Source organism: Mustela nigripes, chromosome 14 (assembly GCF_022355385.1).
Source record: "Mustela nigripes isolate SB6536 chromosome 14, MUSNIG.SB6536, whole genome shotgun sequence".
NCBI lineage: Eukaryota > Metazoa > Chordata > Mammalia > Carnivora > Mustelidae > Mustela > Mustela nigripes.
Genome location: NC_081570.1, coordinates 7,187,988 through 7,204,809, shown reverse-complemented (window position 1 = coordinate 7,204,809; position 16,822 = coordinate 7,187,988). Strand labels below are relative to the sequence as shown.

General features: G+C 52.1%; 2 protein-coding genes across 2 annotated transcripts; both read right to left on the bottom strand.

Moving 5' to 3' along the window:
- Positions 1-717: 717 nt before the first annotated feature.
- CORT (cortistatin) lies at positions 718-2,407 on the bottom strand. Its single transcript, XM_059375341.1, has 2 exons — positions 1,950-2,407; positions 718-976 (listed from the first exon to the last, which is right to left on the bottom strand). Exons 1-2 carry the CDS (start codon positions 2,148-2,150, stop codon positions 761-763), a joined length of 417 nt encoding a protein of 138 aa, XP_059231324.1. The 5' UTR covers positions 2,151-2,407; the 3' UTR covers positions 718-760.
- A 4,483-nt stretch (positions 2,408-6,890) lies between these two features.
- Positions 6,891-16,822, bottom strand: CENPS (centromere protein S). The gene is made up of 5 exons (XM_059375340.1): positions 16,538-16,822; positions 13,892-14,015; positions 13,133-13,166; positions 8,793-8,859; positions 6,891-7,155 (listed from the first exon to the last, which is right to left on the bottom strand). Exons 1-5 carry the CDS (start codon positions 16,805-16,807, stop codon positions 7,018-7,020), a joined length of 633 nt encoding a protein of 210 aa, XP_059231323.1. The 5' UTR covers positions 16,808-16,822; the 3' UTR covers positions 6,891-7,017.

Genomic DNA, 16,822 nt, shown 5'->3' with positions numbered 1-16,822 from the left:
AGGAGAACATGCTTGAGAGCATGACATTTGTTTTTAAATTGGTTTTTGCTGAAACACAAGAAGTAATTATTTTGCCCTTGGAGCACAATGTTAAAAATTTGCCTCTAATATGAGGGAAATATTTTTTAAAATTAGACAATTTCTATGAAAACAAACTGAGTAAGATGTCATTCTGGATTCCTAAATATGTCACCTTTAGCTGTTTTAAATCAAAGTAAGGGAGAAAAAGGAAGACCTTCCAAGCACATAACGAAGGTGGAAAGAAAGCCCAGTGGGTCCCCTACAGCAGAAAACATGAAAATCTTTATCAAAATGTTCACTTTGGGGAGCGCCCTCCTGGATCAGTCAGTGGAGCACAGGACTCTTGATCTTGGAATTCTGAGTTCAAGCCTAACGTTGGGTGTGGCAATTACTAAAAATAAAATACATTTTTTTAAGATTTTTATTTTATTTTTTTGACAGAGATCACAAGTAGGCAGAGACGCAGGCACAGAGAGAGAGAGGAAAGCAGGCTCCCCGCCAAGCAGGGAGCCCGATGCGGGGCTCGATCCCAGGACCCTGGGATCATGACCTGAGCCGAAGGCAGAGGCTTTAACCCACTGAGCCACCCAGGTGCCCCTAAAAATAAAATATTTTAAGATATAAATAAATAAATAAAACTTTTCATATTACTCGGGAAGTAGAAGAAAGACCACAGCTGTTAATACATTTTATTCAGATGGTTCGTTACACTCCTTTGCGTGAGCGATGGGGTGGAGTTTTATTTGCAGGAGGAGAAGGTCTTCCAGAAGAAATCCTTGCAGGGTGTCTTCTCCCGCAGTGACCGCTGAGGGGGTGGGATGTCCTGTCGCTTGGCCGCCTCCCCGACTCCCCCTCCTGGGAAGGGAGCTGCACCCGCCTGGGACACCCACTGGTACCACCCAGACAGGAAAGTCAAGAGGCTGTTTTTCTTCATTTCCATCCCTTCCTGCAGATGCTTTTAAAAAGAAGCAGAGAACAAAGGAAAGAAAAATAATCAACCATCTGGTTCAGCCAGCATTAAAAGATCCATAATTCCTTCCTTTAAAAAAAAAAAAAAAAGATGTTTCAAAAGAATAAATCACATTTCCATTTAAAGGATGAGAAAGTTAAAAAATAAAGGATGAAGAACTCAAGAGAACACTTTAATGAAATAGTTCTAATTAGAGAAGGAAAAGTTAAGAATTTTCAAAGAAAACAAATGGCTTGTTTGGCCCATAATCTTGGCCGAGGTCCTTCATTAGAAGAGGGCAGGGAATCTATCATCTTCCCCGCCGCCAAGACCGCCACCAAGCCCGGTCTGACTCCTGGATGTCCACAAATTACTCTTTGAGACAGATCAGATTGAGACGTGATATTCCCCTCTTTCAAATTCCTTAGAAAGCTTCTAGGAGTAACCTGATGATAAATGACTTGTCTGAAACTCATCTGGTAATTTTAGAGAAAAATCCATTTTTAATGGCCAACTTTATGTACTCTTTCTTGGAACTTTTTCAAAATGGGGGGGGGGGGGAAGAGAGAAAAATAAATCACCTTACAAAGTCACGAATTCTCACAACAGAAACTGTAATGATGTCAATGAATCTGAGCCAGTGAGAAGAGTCCCATACCTATAAATTAAGATTCTAGAAGCATGTGTGAATAATGCGGGCCGTTTCAAAGATGACGTGATGGAGATGGCCTGGCAGGGAGGCTCCCGCTTGAGTGTCTGAGCTCTCTGCAGGTTGCTGGGACTTCCGAAGGTAAACGAGAACCCGTGGTCTAAGAGGGGACATCCCGGGCCCCGGAGACAGCTGAAGGGCACACCACAAGGGTCAGCCCTGCCTGCTGACTGTCCTACACACACTCGGCCCTGGAGACGGGGGCGATCCAAAGAGGCCAAGGAACGAGCCGCCCAGAAAGCAGGCTCGCCTGCCCGTCACGCTACTCACCTGGTCGTCGTGTCCCTTGAGGCCACCTTCCAGGGGCAGGGCCGCCGGGGCTGTGGCCCCCGACAGCAGCAGCAGCAGCAGCAAGCAGAGAGGTGGCGGCATTCTGAGGGCCGAAGCTCTGGGGCCGCTCGTCTTGGGCAGCCCCGAAGTCGGTGTTTTGTGCACTTGGGTCTCGTGGAGGGGTGGGGTGCGGGGGGGCATTTTAATTAAGCTCCACCTGCAGCTGTGTTTCGGGTCTCTGTGCCTGTCAAAAGCCTGTGTCCCCGCTTCCCTCACACTCAGGCAGTGACGCACCTGCCGAAGCCATCAGTCCATAAAAGCGCTTTTGGAACAGAGTTAACCCCTTCATTAAAGCCGCCGACGGTGGCGCCAGTTGGGAGCGGAGCTGCTGACTTGGCGACACGTGCGCGGGCCCCCCGCAGCCCCGCTTCCTCGCGACCACGCGCGCCGGCGGCAGGAAGCCGGAGCACAAAGCCAAGTGATTTCACACAATAGAAAATCAGCGGCGGCTGAGGAGCCGAGGAGCTGAAATTCTGCCCACGTGAGGTGTGACGGGATCCGCCGTGGGCCGACGAGACGAGGGGGCCTGGGGGGGTGCAGGGAGGTGCTCGGAGCACCCGGCGGTTCTCCCCAACGCAGGCAGGGAGGCTGCAAACCCAGACGCGAGGGCAGCAGGTGCCGGAGCGCGGGGCCGGCCCCGGAGGGACCTGCTACTTCCGACTCGACGCCCTGCACTTGACCGGCTCTCCCGGGAAGGCCCGACCCTGGAGTCCTCCTCTGCGCCGCCCGCGGGGGCTTCCCCTTCCCTGGCCCCGGTTTGAGAATTCCACAGGCAAATGCGCAGACCGTCTTCATCCAACTGAGACAGCTGGTAAACTGAGTCACTGGCCACAGACCTGCCACACGGGCCAGCAGCCACGGCCAGGTTCCAAGTAGAAGAGTGAAGCCACCGAGGGGACGGCTCTCTCCAAAAGTGAAGACGGAGGGACCCTCTCAGTTTTCCAGAGTCCTGGTTCACACCCCTGCCCCCCCCCCCCCGGAAATCTCCATCTTCAAGCCCAGCTCTGCGGAGGCTTGTGGCCACTCTAGGCCAAATGGGGGTGGCCCAAGGAGTCGTGGGTCATCACCGCAGGCTGCTTGGTCCTTTCTTTACATACAAAAATAATGTGGTTTTTTTGCCTAAGAAAATTCCCACAAATGGTATTAAAAATTGAGATTTTTTTTAAACATTTTTTTTTTAAAGATTTTTATTTATTTTTCAGAGGGAGAGCGAGCACAGGCAGACAGAGTGGAAGGCAGAGTCAGAGGGAGAAGCAGACTCCCCGTGGAGCAAGGAGCCCGATGTGGGACTCGATCCCAGGATGCTGGGATCATGACCTGAGCCGAAGGCAGCTACTTAACCAACTGAGCCACCCAGGCATCCCGAGATTTTTTTTTAATTCAATAGATTCCATGCCCAGCATGGGGCTTGAACTCATGACCCTGAGATCAAGGATCCCTTCCTCTACTGACTAAGGCTGCCGGGTGCCCCCCAGATGGAGAGATTTTACAGATGAGAAATTCACAGCAGCTCAGCCTGCTTCCTCTTGCCGAATTTACTGGACGGACTTCTTGGACACTCTGAGCACCTGGCACGCATCCACAGAACTGCGCAGGACCCATGCCGCCCACGCTAGAGGGGCCGGGAGAGCCCTAGCCAGGGGGTAGCACCCACAGCCCACGAACGGAAGCACGGCTCCAGCGCGATGGGAGTGTGCCGGGGAGGGTGGGTGCCACGGGGGGGAGGAAGGCCACGTGCCCTCTCATTACGGGCTGCCTTTAAGCCAGCGGCCACTGGTCTTGGTCCTTCGAGGAGAGGGCTGAAGGTTTGGCTCCTGGCCTCTCTGTGGCCTGTTGCCTTATCTGTAAAATGGGGCTACAAAAAGACAGTACCTTCTTACCTCCTCAGAGAGCTGTTGTGAGGACCAACAACTGTCCCGCCTGTGAAGACCCCAGCCCACGCGGAGCCCACAAGAGGCACGGACATCGGGCAGCGCTAAGACGAAGACATTCTCCATCCTTCTCCATGTGGGAGTCCCCCCCCGCCCCGACAAGAGCCGGGCAACCCAAGCGCTCCCACTTACTCCACCAGCACATCTTCCACGCCGGGGTCCGGGTATCCCGGGTGCCTGCCGCGAGCCCCACACTGCACAAGGCGCCCAACCTCACCTCTCCGGCCCAGAGCCTGCCCTCCGGAAGCTGATAACCTAAGGTTTTAGGCAAGAACATGTTCCTGGAAAGATGTCAAAAGGGAACTTCTGATTAGAAGGAGCTCAGTCCTGAATTATTTTAAACAAGAGTGCTCCTTCTAAAGGTCCAAATGGAACCGAGAAAGTTTGAGGGTGGAATTTTTCTCTTAAGTACAGAAGAAACCTAAGAGCGAGCGTCCTGTCACCAGAAGGGCTCTTGTCCCTGGAGAATGTTGCCGGAGTTCCCAGGTGGTGGGGAACCTGGACTAAAGGACCCCGAGGGGCTCTTTAGAAATTCCACAGTTCAGTAAAGGAAGAAACTTGTCCCAGTGAAGGCTTTCTGTGCCATACAGGTTTTATTATTTTTTATTTAAAGATTTTATTTATTTATTTGACAGAGATCACAAGTAGGCAGAGCGAGAGGAGGAAGCAGGCTCCCCGCTGAGCAGAGATCCTGATTCGGGGCTCGATCCCAAGATCCTAGGATCATGATCTGAGCTGATGGCAGAGGCTTAAACCATTGAGCCACCCAGGCGCCCCTGGACCTTACAGGTTTTAAAGCCTCGGCTGTGCTTGAGCGCGCGCAGACCTCTCCCGGCACATTCCAGCTGCCGCTGTGTGCAGAAAGGGAGGCTTTCAGTTCCCAGACTCCGCTGAGTTTTAGTAATAACACGTCACCAGCGGCCCTTTATTTCAAGTGCTTCAAGAAAACTGGTCTAACAAGAAGACAGCAAGTATTATAAACGGAAGTTGCCCCCTTCTATGTGACCAGGACACATTCCTTCCAGAGACACCCACTTCCTTATCTGGTTCATCGCCTGGTAAAGGGTTAATAGGTTCAAGTTTAGGGGAGCTTCTAGGACTCAGGAAGCCAGCCCGCGGAGGCAGGGCCCTCCATTAAGTCCGTTCTGCCATCTCTCCCCAAAGACGGAATCACACAGAATGATCACTGTGGACATTCCAGAGTGAGCGAAACCCCACGTGGAGCATATGGGGGCGGGGGGAGGCCGCTTCAGAGAACCCAGGAAAGGGAGTCGGCTCTTCCTCGCAGAGTCCGACCCCTCCTGTGCTACAAGCCATGAAAAACGTGTTGTAAGCCTTCTCATCTGAAGTATAAACAGGACATGAGGGGGACTCAGTGGGTGAAGCATCTCCCTTCAGCTCACGTCATGATCTCAGGAGTGCTGGGATCGAGGCCCCCATCGGGCTCCCAGCTCCTCGGGGAGTTCGCCTCTCCCTCCCCTCCCCTCCCCTTATGTGCGCGCACTCTCTCTCTCTCTCTCTCAAATAAATGAAATCTTCAAAAACATAATCATACATAAATGTGCAAATACACCAAAAGATAACTTGAACATCAAGTCGAGTTTCCGACCTGGCTAGAAAATTTCATCGACATACCCAGGCCAGGGCCAGGGTCCCCCCCCAACCGCTCCCCCCCGCCCTGTAACCAGACGCGGGACCCCCATGGCACCCAGAGTTCTCCACTTCCAGTCCCGTGGATGCGGAGTTCAGAGCGCTATGGAAGCCATCAAAACGAGACCCCCAGCAGCGGCCCTCCTCATTCCCTCTGTCACGCACGCCCTATCTCGCGGATGAGAAGACAGGGCTACAGGGAGTCACACCGCCACTGGAGTCGCGAGGCCCGGAGGTCCATCCCTGTCTGTGGCCCTGCGGCAAGTCTGCCGCATCCGGCCGCCCGCGTCGCCTGATGCGGACGTACAGAGCCAACCCGGCAAGGAAGCTGCGCCATCCGGATCTTGGCGGGAGCAGGACGTTCAGGACAGAAGCTTTAGGATTCCTTTCTCTCACCTGGTGTGACACTTGACACAGTGTGACTATGAAGCTTGTGTCCAGGGCCCTCCTGTGCCCACAGTTTATGTGTTCCCTCGAGAGCCAACTGTTGTGGGGTGTCTTTTGCTGACCCGTATCTGTCCTGTTCTCTCGCCCCCTCCTTGGGCGTGAGCACCCCCCAGGGTGAATACCATCTCGACCAGTCAGCAGACCTGGGCAGCGTGCCCACCTCTTCAAGCCTCAGTGTGCACATCAGTAAAGTGGGGAGAATCAGACCCACCCCGTAAGGCTGTGAGGGGGCACGGAGGTGCATGCGGAGCCCGGGGAAGCCTGGTCCAGAGAAGGCTCCCGAATGCAGTCCCGTTCCTTATCCCTCCTGCCCCAGCAGGCACGGGGATGCCCTGGGCGCCCCTGACACCTCGCGGAGAAGACAGCAAGACTGCAAGCTCCGGCCCTCACAGATCGAACCAGAGCCCCACACATAGAAGTGCTGGCGAATGGAGGTTTTCCTCTCAAGCAAAGTCTTCGCCCCATAGAACCACAGTTAAACTACAAGGTGGCCAGAGAAAAGTGGCATAAGCTATTTCTGGAGAAAATCACCTTTAAAAATGGACATTTTCCAAACGTGCACCTGGGAAAGTCCCATTTACCTCCTGGTCACACGTGATGCAGGCTTAAAAACCACACCGGCGAGCGATGGAACTAACAAAACAGCTTTAAGGATAAGTTTGAATAAAGAATAAAGAAGATGTTTGCTTGAAAAAGTCGAGCACATGGCACTGTGGCCACCACTTGATGAACGACGCCAGTGACCACTTGGGCCCCTGTGCTGGCACGGGGGGGACACACGGAGCCTTCCGCTCCAGCGTCTCCCACTTGGACACTAGCTTTTGCAGCCAATGACTCAGAGAACCAGCCCAGCAAGCCTCTTAGCCTTTTATTTTAATCTCTACTGACCCCTTCGAAAGAAAATCCCTTTGTGGCAGCGCTGCTCCCAGCTGCACCCCCTGCTGGAGGCCGCGGCTGCCGGTGGCCACAGGGTCACAGGGTCAAGAACTGTCCTTGCCAGCAGCCGCGGCCGCAGCCACTGACTTGGTGTTGTCATCCTCTAGTTTCTTCTTCTTCTTCGATTTTTGTTCTGTGTTAAACTGAGTGAGCTCTTCGTTTTTCTCTGTGATGTATTTTAGCTGCCAAAAAAAAAAAAAAAAAATTAAAGAATTACATTTTGGCTGGTTGTGAAGCCACTGTATAAGCCTAGGAGAGGGGAAGGGAGTCTCACCCCTCCTAACCGCCCCCATCCAAAGAATTCGGGTGGAAAACCCTGGGTTACATTCCTCAGAGTGAAACAGAACTTCCAATTTGTTTCTGGAAGAAGCAGTCAACTCCAGACATCAAGGGACGGCTGCCCACGCTGCTACCCAACAGGCAGGAGCTCCTCGAGTGCCCGGAAGAGTTAAAATGTGGGGCGAGCAGAAGGCACGCCAGGCCTACGTATACTGCCAAGCCCCAGGACCATCCACACCCGCTCAGCACATTCAGCTAGCATCGCGGAGCAGCTGGAGGGAAATACTCCAGTCCCGATCATCGGGGAGAATTTTACAAAACTATGTAAATTTTACCAACTCCACAACTCTGTCATGAAAAAAAAAAATTAAAAGCCCAAAATAGAAACAGTATTTGGAAGTAAACATATGTCCAACACACAGGTAACTTCCCAGCTAATATTCTAAGATGACTGGCACTGCACATTCCTTTGCAAAAGGCAGACCCGGCTCGCCGAAGCTGGCCAGCTACCAGCCGTGACCCACACAGAACGGCTGGAGAGAGTGAAGTATCTTCCCTGAGGACACACAGCACCGCCTGCCACCTTAGCTGTTTTCCTTAGAAATCACATCATCCTTAACCTTGACTTCTACTTTGGAGAGAGGGTATTAGAAAAAAGAGCCCAATGGAAGCAGCACCAGATTCCGGGCTAGACCGTCTGGGTTCGGCTACCCACCCGAGAGCTCCGTGTTTAGCTCTGCAAGGTTCTGGAACTCCACAAAATTGGGCTAATAAATTGTGTTATGAAAAGTCCTCAGGGGGTGGTTATGAGGTTTAAATAATACATGTAAAATAATACCTACAAAAGCCCCCTGTAAACTGTCAACTGTTACGCAACTACTGATTGAGCTCCTGCTGTATGCCAGGCCCTATTCTGGGCACCGCAGATGGAAGCAGAGGAGAGACAAAGGTTTGCCCTGGCGGCGCGCTCATGACGGGGAAGGGAACGGATCCTCACTGCCAGGATTAGACAAAGTCAGAAAACCTCAGCTGCCCTGGGTCTGGCCCGGGTCGCGGCCACTGGCCAGGGATGATCACAGCATCAGCTGGAAAATGAGGGTGTGGCCAAGACGACGTCTAGATTTCTCTGGAGAGATAGAAACCTGCTCAGTTTTCTGTCCATTCTGGCTGTGCGGACCTTCCTTCCATACCCGGCCATCAGAGCTGTGGGCGACGCAGCACAACTCTCCCACACGCTCTAGCCTGTGGCCTGTCTCTGACACCATGCGCTAAATGAAACACAGGGCCAAAGTTTTGAGATATTACGAAAAAGGCAAATTATGAAATCTAGAGAGTGCTGATTAGAAAATTTCAAATTGGCTTAGCAAGATCCATCATAATGAAAGAGAGACTATAAATTGCGGGCGGGTCTGAATGGTTCAACCCTCTCTCGTTTTTAATGCAAGGTGCCCCGGGGAATCGCTTCATGGCTGGAAGTGATTAATTGGGAATAATGTATTCTGATGGGAAAGGGGAGTGAGGAAAGAAATTCATCTCTCACCAGTGAATTACTCCTCCTGGCTAAGAGCTTCACATCTTCGGTGTTAATTGTGCTTCTTTTCGCATGTCTGTAGAAAGGGCAGGAACAATTCACCCAAATGTTTAGTATCACTTCGAGTTTTGATGAAACCCAAAAGTTCATGGTCAGACTCCAAACTAGCAAGGATCTCTAAGTAGCTCATCTTTTTAGATTAAATTCATTAAGCAACAATGACATAAAAATGAGTAGAGTGACTTCGCCAAGACACTAATTAAATAAAGAGACCAAGGAAGCAGCAGCCCATCTGTCTGTCGTCCGCCACCCGAGGCCACGGGGGCGCGAGTGGGCACTTGCTTGGGCACAGCGGCCACACGGAACACGGCAGGAAGCGCACGCGGCACGTCTGCGCACGCCTTTAGTGGAAAGAGAAAGTGGCACCGTACCTCACGGCACAAAGATCGCCTCTGCTTAAACCGATGTGAAGCAGAACAAAGATCCCAAGACCCCGAAGCTCTTCTCCGAGGGCTGAATGACAGGAAGCAGCTCAGGCAAACATCCCCCCCACACCAGACCTCCCAGCAAGACACAGCCGAGCTAGAACGAAGAACGTCCTTTCAACTGGGGATGGTGTCTTGCTCACAACTCGGACTCGAATTCTCATTCCGGGCCTCTTAACTTTGCTTTAAAAGGTAATTTCAGATAATAAGCTCTAGTGAATAATTTATTGCTCTAATTACACCATTTTTTAAAGATTTTTATTTATTCACTTGAGAGAGAGAATGAGAGAGCATGAGCAGGGGGAAGGGGCAGAGGGAGAGAGAGAAGCAGACTCCCCGCCGAGCAGGGACACTGACATGGGACTCAATCCCAGGACTCCAGGATCATGACCTGAGCCACGCAGGCGCCCCTAATTACACCATTTCTTACTTCCGCCAAAAGTAAGTAGAAACTTTGCTCACAGGAATAAGTAGGCATCTTCGTAACCTCAATAACCGGTAGACTGGCCAACACAGTCCTCCTGACTATTTGTTCCGTTAAAGATAAAACTACAGGGGCGCCTGGGTGGCTCAGTGGGTTGAGCCGATGCCTTCGGCTCAGGTCATGATCTCAGGGTCCTGGGATCGAGCCCCGTATCGGGCTCTCCGCTCAGCGGGGAGCCTGCTTCCTCCTCTCTCTCTCTCTGCCTGCCTCTCTGCCTACTTGTGATCTCTCTGTCAAATAAATAAATAAAATCTTTAAAAAAAAAAAAAAGATAAAACTACAGAAATTACACTCCATAATTTGGCTCAATTAAACCATCACATCCCACTAAATGTGCAGGTGGCCGTGTCCTCGCCTCACGACTGACAGCATCTGCCCGTGGCGACAGATTCCACTGCAGGAGACAACTTCTAATTAGCCATCCGCAAGGCCCAGCAGAGAAGGGGAAGAGTCAGAGGGGAGATCAGAGCCGCCACAAAGCAGGGTGCCAGGCCACAGACATACCAGGAGGAGGAGGGGGCGGTTAGGTGCCACGGACACAGCGTGATCCCCAGACACACGCTCGGGCCGCTCTGCTGGTTTTCACATTCTTCGCAAAGTGCCACAAAAGGAACAAGCAGGAGGAAGCAGCATAGTGACCTGTTTGCAGAGTAAGGTTCGTTGATCTGTTCGCAAGGAAGTGTTTGGGAAACCACAAGGCTGAGCCTCTCCGCTACTCAGCTTGGTATGTGCCAGCTCTGCACCCCGCTTTAATGCCAGCGCCTCCCTAAACAGAGCAGCCCGCACATCAGACACTCTCTAAATCAAACCACCGACTCCAGAAAATTACCCAGGGGGAAAATTACAAAGCAGTTTTTCATGTAACACTTTTAGCAACACAGGTTTTAAAGACTATTCCCCAAATGTTCCTAAAATCTATTTACTGTCTCGTATCTATCTTCTTCAAAATGTGACATCTTTAACCCGTTAACGGTATCAGGTGACTGGAGATTTCAAAGCCAAGTAAAGGAAATTCGCAACTTAAATTGGGAAATGATTTTCCATAGTTTACAGGTGAACTGTATCAAATTCAAACCCCTTTCCTCATGGAAACAATGTTATAAATCCCCATTCGCTCCCCAGCCAGCTTACAAAGAGCATTTAATACACAGCTGCCTGAAACAGCACTTCAGACTCCTTGCAGGACTCACAGTTCTAGAAGACAGTGGCCTCGGGGAAAACACGAAGCCACAGGATAAACAAAGCTTACCTTCTGGGCATATCAATTCTATTCCATGATATACTTAATTTTTTTAAAATTTTATTTATTTATTTGAGAGAGAACGAGCGAGACAGTGAGCATGAGCAGCGAGGAGAGGCAGAGGGAAAAGCAGACTGCGCCTACTGAGCAGGGAACCCGATACGGGGCTCGAGCCCAGGACCCCAGGATCAGGCCCTGAGCCAAAGGCAGATGCTTAACGGACTGGGCCACCAGGAGCCCCCTTACCCCCACCTTGTGATAAACTTTAAAACAGGATTTTTTTTTTTATATGGCAGCAAACTGAAGTATTACGAAAATAGACAAAGGACAAATCTTCAAAGAAAATCCCCAGTTGTGTTGGCTCAGGGTTCAGAGGGCAGGGGGAGCAGGGGCAGCTCTGGAGGACACAGAGGGGAGGCATCTCTTAGTAAGCCTCTCCCTCTCCCACTTCGGCAACAGCACCAGCCAGCATCCTTACACAGATCCCCTGACTTAGGTGATGCCCTTCCTAGCTTACAGTCCAAGCGACACACACCCCTCTGCCCCCACCCACCAAGCAGCCAGCAAAAAAAAATCAACCTCTTTATGCAATCATAAAACACCCAGTCCTGAAAGCTCAATGTATTATAATGCTAAATATTTCCAATTCCATTCTTATTTCTAGTATTTTTTACCGAAGCACCTAAAAACACTCGTTGTCTTTTCCCACAGCAAACACAGAAAAGGCAGGTAAAGTCGTGACTGGGGGCTTCCTGCTGGCATCTACCTGGGAGAGGCCGGAGAGGCCCAGAAACGCGCTCCAATGCGCAGGACAGGCCCCACCGCAACCCGGAATGAGCCAGGCCAAAATGCCAGCGGTGCTGAGATGTAGAAACCCAGCTTGGTGCTGATCCACTCTATGGTCAAACCAAATAATCATGAGCTTACATATTTCATTTCTGTGCCACCCTTCGTAATAAACAGAATTTGTATTTTCCGAAAAAAGGAACGACGTGGCAAGAGGGGTGACACATTGTGATCGCAGGGGACATGGTGGGGGAGGTAACGGGCGTCGCGTAAGGAGCCACCACCTGAATTTACAACGAAGAAATGGCAGGCACTGTTAGTATCCCGTAATGTTATCTCACCCCTTTTGGCCAAGTTGGCGATGCTGAGTGGTTTTTAGGGATTCCTATACACAGGGACAGGAAAGATTTAGAGCCTGCCCTGAGACCCTACTGCTTTAATTCACTCAAAACACTCACCCCAGCAACAAAGTGCTGAGAGGAGCAAGGTGAAAGCTTGGGCTGCGGGAGAGGCTGGCACCGCCTCAGAGGTGGGAGCAAATTGGAAAGCGTTAGCCCTTCGCGGCCCCCGTCACTCAAACTGCTCCGTAAAAGCAGTTCGTTGCGATTGTTTTCAATTACCTGAGATACTAATTGAAGAGACGAGCATAAATCACATGTAAAAGCTCAAGGTTCCCCACTAAAAGCAAGTCACCCACTTCTCAAGGAATGTGTCTCTTTGGTGACAGATGCCGCGAACCTGAGGCTGAGCGCAGCAGGCGCTGGGTGCCGGCGGCTGGGTGCTGGGTGCTGGGCGCTGCCACAGCAGGCACACGGCGCCCTGCGGGACACACACACCCTGCGCGCTCCTACCCCTCGAGCTGTTCTTTGTTCCTTTTATTTATTTATTTACTTATTTATTTATTTGACAGAGAGAGATCACAAGTAGGCGGAGAGGCAGGCAGAAAGAGAGGAGGAAGCAGGCTCCCTGCCAAGCAGAGAGCCCCATGCGGGCCTGATCCCAGGACCCTGGGATCACGACCTGAGCCGAAGGCAGAGGCTTCAACCCACTGAGCCACCCGGGCGCCCCTCTTTGTTCCCTTTAAACCGGGAACTGAACAACTCTGCTTCTTTGACAAAAAGTACTCAGAAGAGATTTTAAAAACAAAAATGCCAAATCAAGTCTGAATGAATGTGATTAAAACAGATGTTCTATTCTTGCAGAATCACGATGAGGGATGAGCTTCCAATAAATCCACACACACACACACACACACACACAAAATCTGAAAGCTCTCCTGAAATGCACCAGCAGATGGAGAGAGCGAATAGGACGTCACCACACACGGCATCAGACACGTAAGCTCTCTACCCACCTTGCAAACATTTCAAGGTCTTTGGCAAAAGTTTCTGAAAGAGAAAAAGAAGTACTTTAGCGATCTTCATGTCAATCTTATTTCGGAAGGTGGCAAAGTGCAACCTCAGCTCCCACAACACAGTGACTAATGCATCGAGCCTCTTCTGCGGCGGGAGGAGGCACTTCGGGTCACCCCATCCCTGGACAGGAGCTTTTCACTGGTTTTGACTTTTTCTATCTTGGGAGCCTTTAGCCTGGTTTGTGTATTTTATTCATTATGACCTCCTTGTCATAATTGTGGTCATTGTGGCCACACCTCTCCTTCCATGAAACTAGTCCTTAGCTTTAAATTTTGCTACAAGTTAAGGCTTGAGAGGACATTCATTTCCCTGGATGTTGGGCAGATACCAATGCCATAAGCTCAGCTGTCTTATGAACATGGCATGGGCGATATAAAAATGTTATAAAGCGATGAGATAAAAATGTAATGTCTATTACATTGTCTATTACAATGTCATGTCTATTACAATGTCTATTACACTAATGTTCCAGGTACTTTAAAACAGAAGAAATAAAAGGATTCATGCCCAGTGGTTAGGTATCAGAAGTAGATGTTTTCATAAAACATCTGAATCTTACAGCCAAGAAAAGGAATGTTTCATGAATAGTACCCAACGGTAATGTTCTCCACCTGTTGGTAGGACCAGCCACACGTTTTTCCCGGGCAAAGCTACTTGGGGGATTTCTATCCACAGAGAAGAAGGCCCTGGCTTCATACCGCACTGGCGGAAGGTCAGCTCCGAGATCGCTGCGATGGTTTGTTTGCTGAAAGGCATCTCTCTGTCTGATGCGACCTCCTCGCAGAGACAACCAACAGTGTAGTGGACGGCTGCTTTCAGCCTCTGAAGCAAAAAAGCAAAATACTTCATGGGTGAGGTTGCAGATAAGAGCTCTCCGCGTCTCTGAAAATTAAGACGGAGGAGAGGGTCTGCTCAGCCTAATTCCTTCAGCACTTTCCATAATGGCTGCGTGACTTTTCGAGTGTACTAATAAATTAGTGAGGCCCTCTGGAGTGTGACTTGGAGAAACATTACTTCCTTGCTAATGGTTATGATTTAGGTCAAGTAAAGATAAGGAATTACAATGGCAGGTCAGCGGGGAGAAAAGTGAGACTCGCACTTGCAAAATATCTGCATGATTTCACCCAGATATTCCACAAACACGCACCCTTTCCTACTGAGCAAAAGCATATGCTAGGTGTTTCGGAAACAATGAAAAACCAGACAAGAGTTACTGTAGTGAAATGTGAAAGGATCCCACCCCTCTGCTGCGTCTCTGCCAGCCTCAGGCCCACATGCGACAAAGGACAAACACTCAGGACCATGCTGAGAAAGGCCTATGAGGACACCTCCTACCTTCTTTTGATTTGTTAACTTGCTAGCCTTCCCTGTTCCTTACCAGGACCCTCACTGTTCCTTAGCAACCCTTTTAGATACTCAAGAACAGAGCTTTCCCTTGCAGAAGAGCAAAGAAGCAAAACAAAGCCAGGCCAAGATCTCAGTCTGCTGTCAACAAACTTACTGTGCCCCTGGATGTGCTCCTCCTCTATGCTAGAGACAGAACTGAACTGGACAGGGGGGGCAGCTGAACCCCAACAGCATAAATTCTACTAGCACGTGTTCACAGCTGAGACCGGAGGAGGAGGAACTGCAGAAACACGGGTCCAGGACCCCCCGGGAAAGGCCAGAGAGATAAGCAAGGGCAATGACCTTTCTTAGTTTCAGATGTCAAAAGGTAAGTTGAGGCCTATGGTAGGAGAAGACAAAGAGGCCATCACCCTGGGAGGGATAAAAAGCCTCCCTGGTCATCTTTTTTATGTACAGGTGGGGGTGTCATTACAGGAACAGGACAGGGAGCCTTCTGAATGTTCCAGAAGTTTTCTGTCCCTCCTCCTTCTGCATGTTCCTGGACCAGGCCAAGTGCCTTCTTCAGTGATGCAGACAACCCTGCACTTCAAGGCTGAACCCCTAGATCCTGATTGGCTCAAGGGCAGGACCCTGACAGTTTCGTTCCCTCCTGTCCACCCAGCGCCAAGAACAGCGGAGGAATGAGCGGCAGCCTGCTCGGCCCATCTCTGCAGCCTTACTCATTTCTTCAGCGAGCACCGACTGTCCACAGGAGGCCAGGCTCTGGACTAGGGTCTGAGAATACAAAACTGGAGAAGACAGCCCAGCTCTCAGAGCTGATCTCCCAGGACACCTTTGCCACCAGTGGGCTCTTCAAAACCGTCCACGTCAGGAAAAGACGGAGAAGGTGGAGGAGAACCGTTCCAGGGAAGATCAAAGAGACAGGATGACTAAATTCAAGTTATGCCCCTTGACTGGATCCTGGATGAGAGAAAAAAGACCAGTAGGAGAAACAGCTTCGGGACAACTGGGGAACTGTGCGAACGGACAGAACGTCGGGCAAGAGGATTTTCCCAACAGTGAACTGCCTGAGTGTGGTACTGGAGGTCACGGACGGAAGTGCACACCCCGTCACTTCGTACGAAGGTACGAAGGTACGAAAACTTAACGGGAAAGTGTGAAGATACCCGCAGTGAAATCGCCAGTGACTCAGAAAAAAAGAGCAAAGGAGTGAATGCAGCCAAGCGCTAGCAACGGGTGACTGCGGGTTCGAGGCACGCGGCTGCTGCGTGCACTAGTCCCGCAACTTTCCCCGCAACCGTGCGCTTCCCGAGAGAAAGGCAGGCGGTGCGCAAACAGCTCCCGGGCACTGAGCTCATTCCCGGCTCTTCAGTTCACCCTCTTCGGGGCGGCCGCCCTGGTTCTTGCTTTTTACCTCCTCAGGGCGTTGCGGTTCGGTCTCGGGCCTCCGCGCCGGGCGCTGGTTCCTGGCGCTGCCCGCAACCGCCCTGGGAGGAGGGTCCGGTCGCTCGGCTTCTGCGGACGGGCCGGCCGGGCCGGGGCAGAGCCGCGCGCCGCTCGGGCTGCGGGGCCGGGGCTGGGACCCACGCGGGAAGGAGCCGGCCGGCCATCGGGCTCGCACGCCGTCCCCGCGTCTGCAGGTCGGAGCGCGCACGTCCCGGCGGCGACGAGCCGGCCCCGCGCGGAGGGCTTCGCCGGGATCCCCTTTCGGGGCGCACACCCTATGCTCACCACGGCCGGGTCTTGAGAAGGCCGACCGGCTGTCCCAGCCAGAAGGCGGCTCCCCTCCGCCCGACTCCAACCCGCGTTGCCCTGGAGACCGCCTCCCAGCAACCCCCGCGGCAGCCCAGCTGGCGCAAGCGCAGGCGGCCGGAGCGCGCTCTCCGCCCCCGGGAACGCGCCCCCAGGAGCGCGCGGCGGAGGCTTCCGGGGCTTTCCCTCTCCGGAAGCTCGACGCCGTCCTCCCCCAGCCCGGCGGGGACCCGACTTTCCCGTACCTGTTGGTAGGAGAATCGCTGCTGCTCCTCGGCCGCTCCGTCTTCCTCCTCCTCCATCACAGCAGGGCAGACCCCAGCAGGCGCGCGAGAGCAGAAGGAGGCGGTGGCCGGGAGGAGCGCGTCGTATTTCCCGCCGCGGCGCCGGGCGACGGGCCGCGCGGTGGGACAAAGCGCGAAGCTCCAGGTCGGCGCGCCGCGCGCGCCCTCTGGCGGCCGTTCCGGGAACGTTCCTTCGCGGTCCGGGGGCGGGGCCCGGCGGCGCAAAGCCATCTCCCCGCCGCGCTG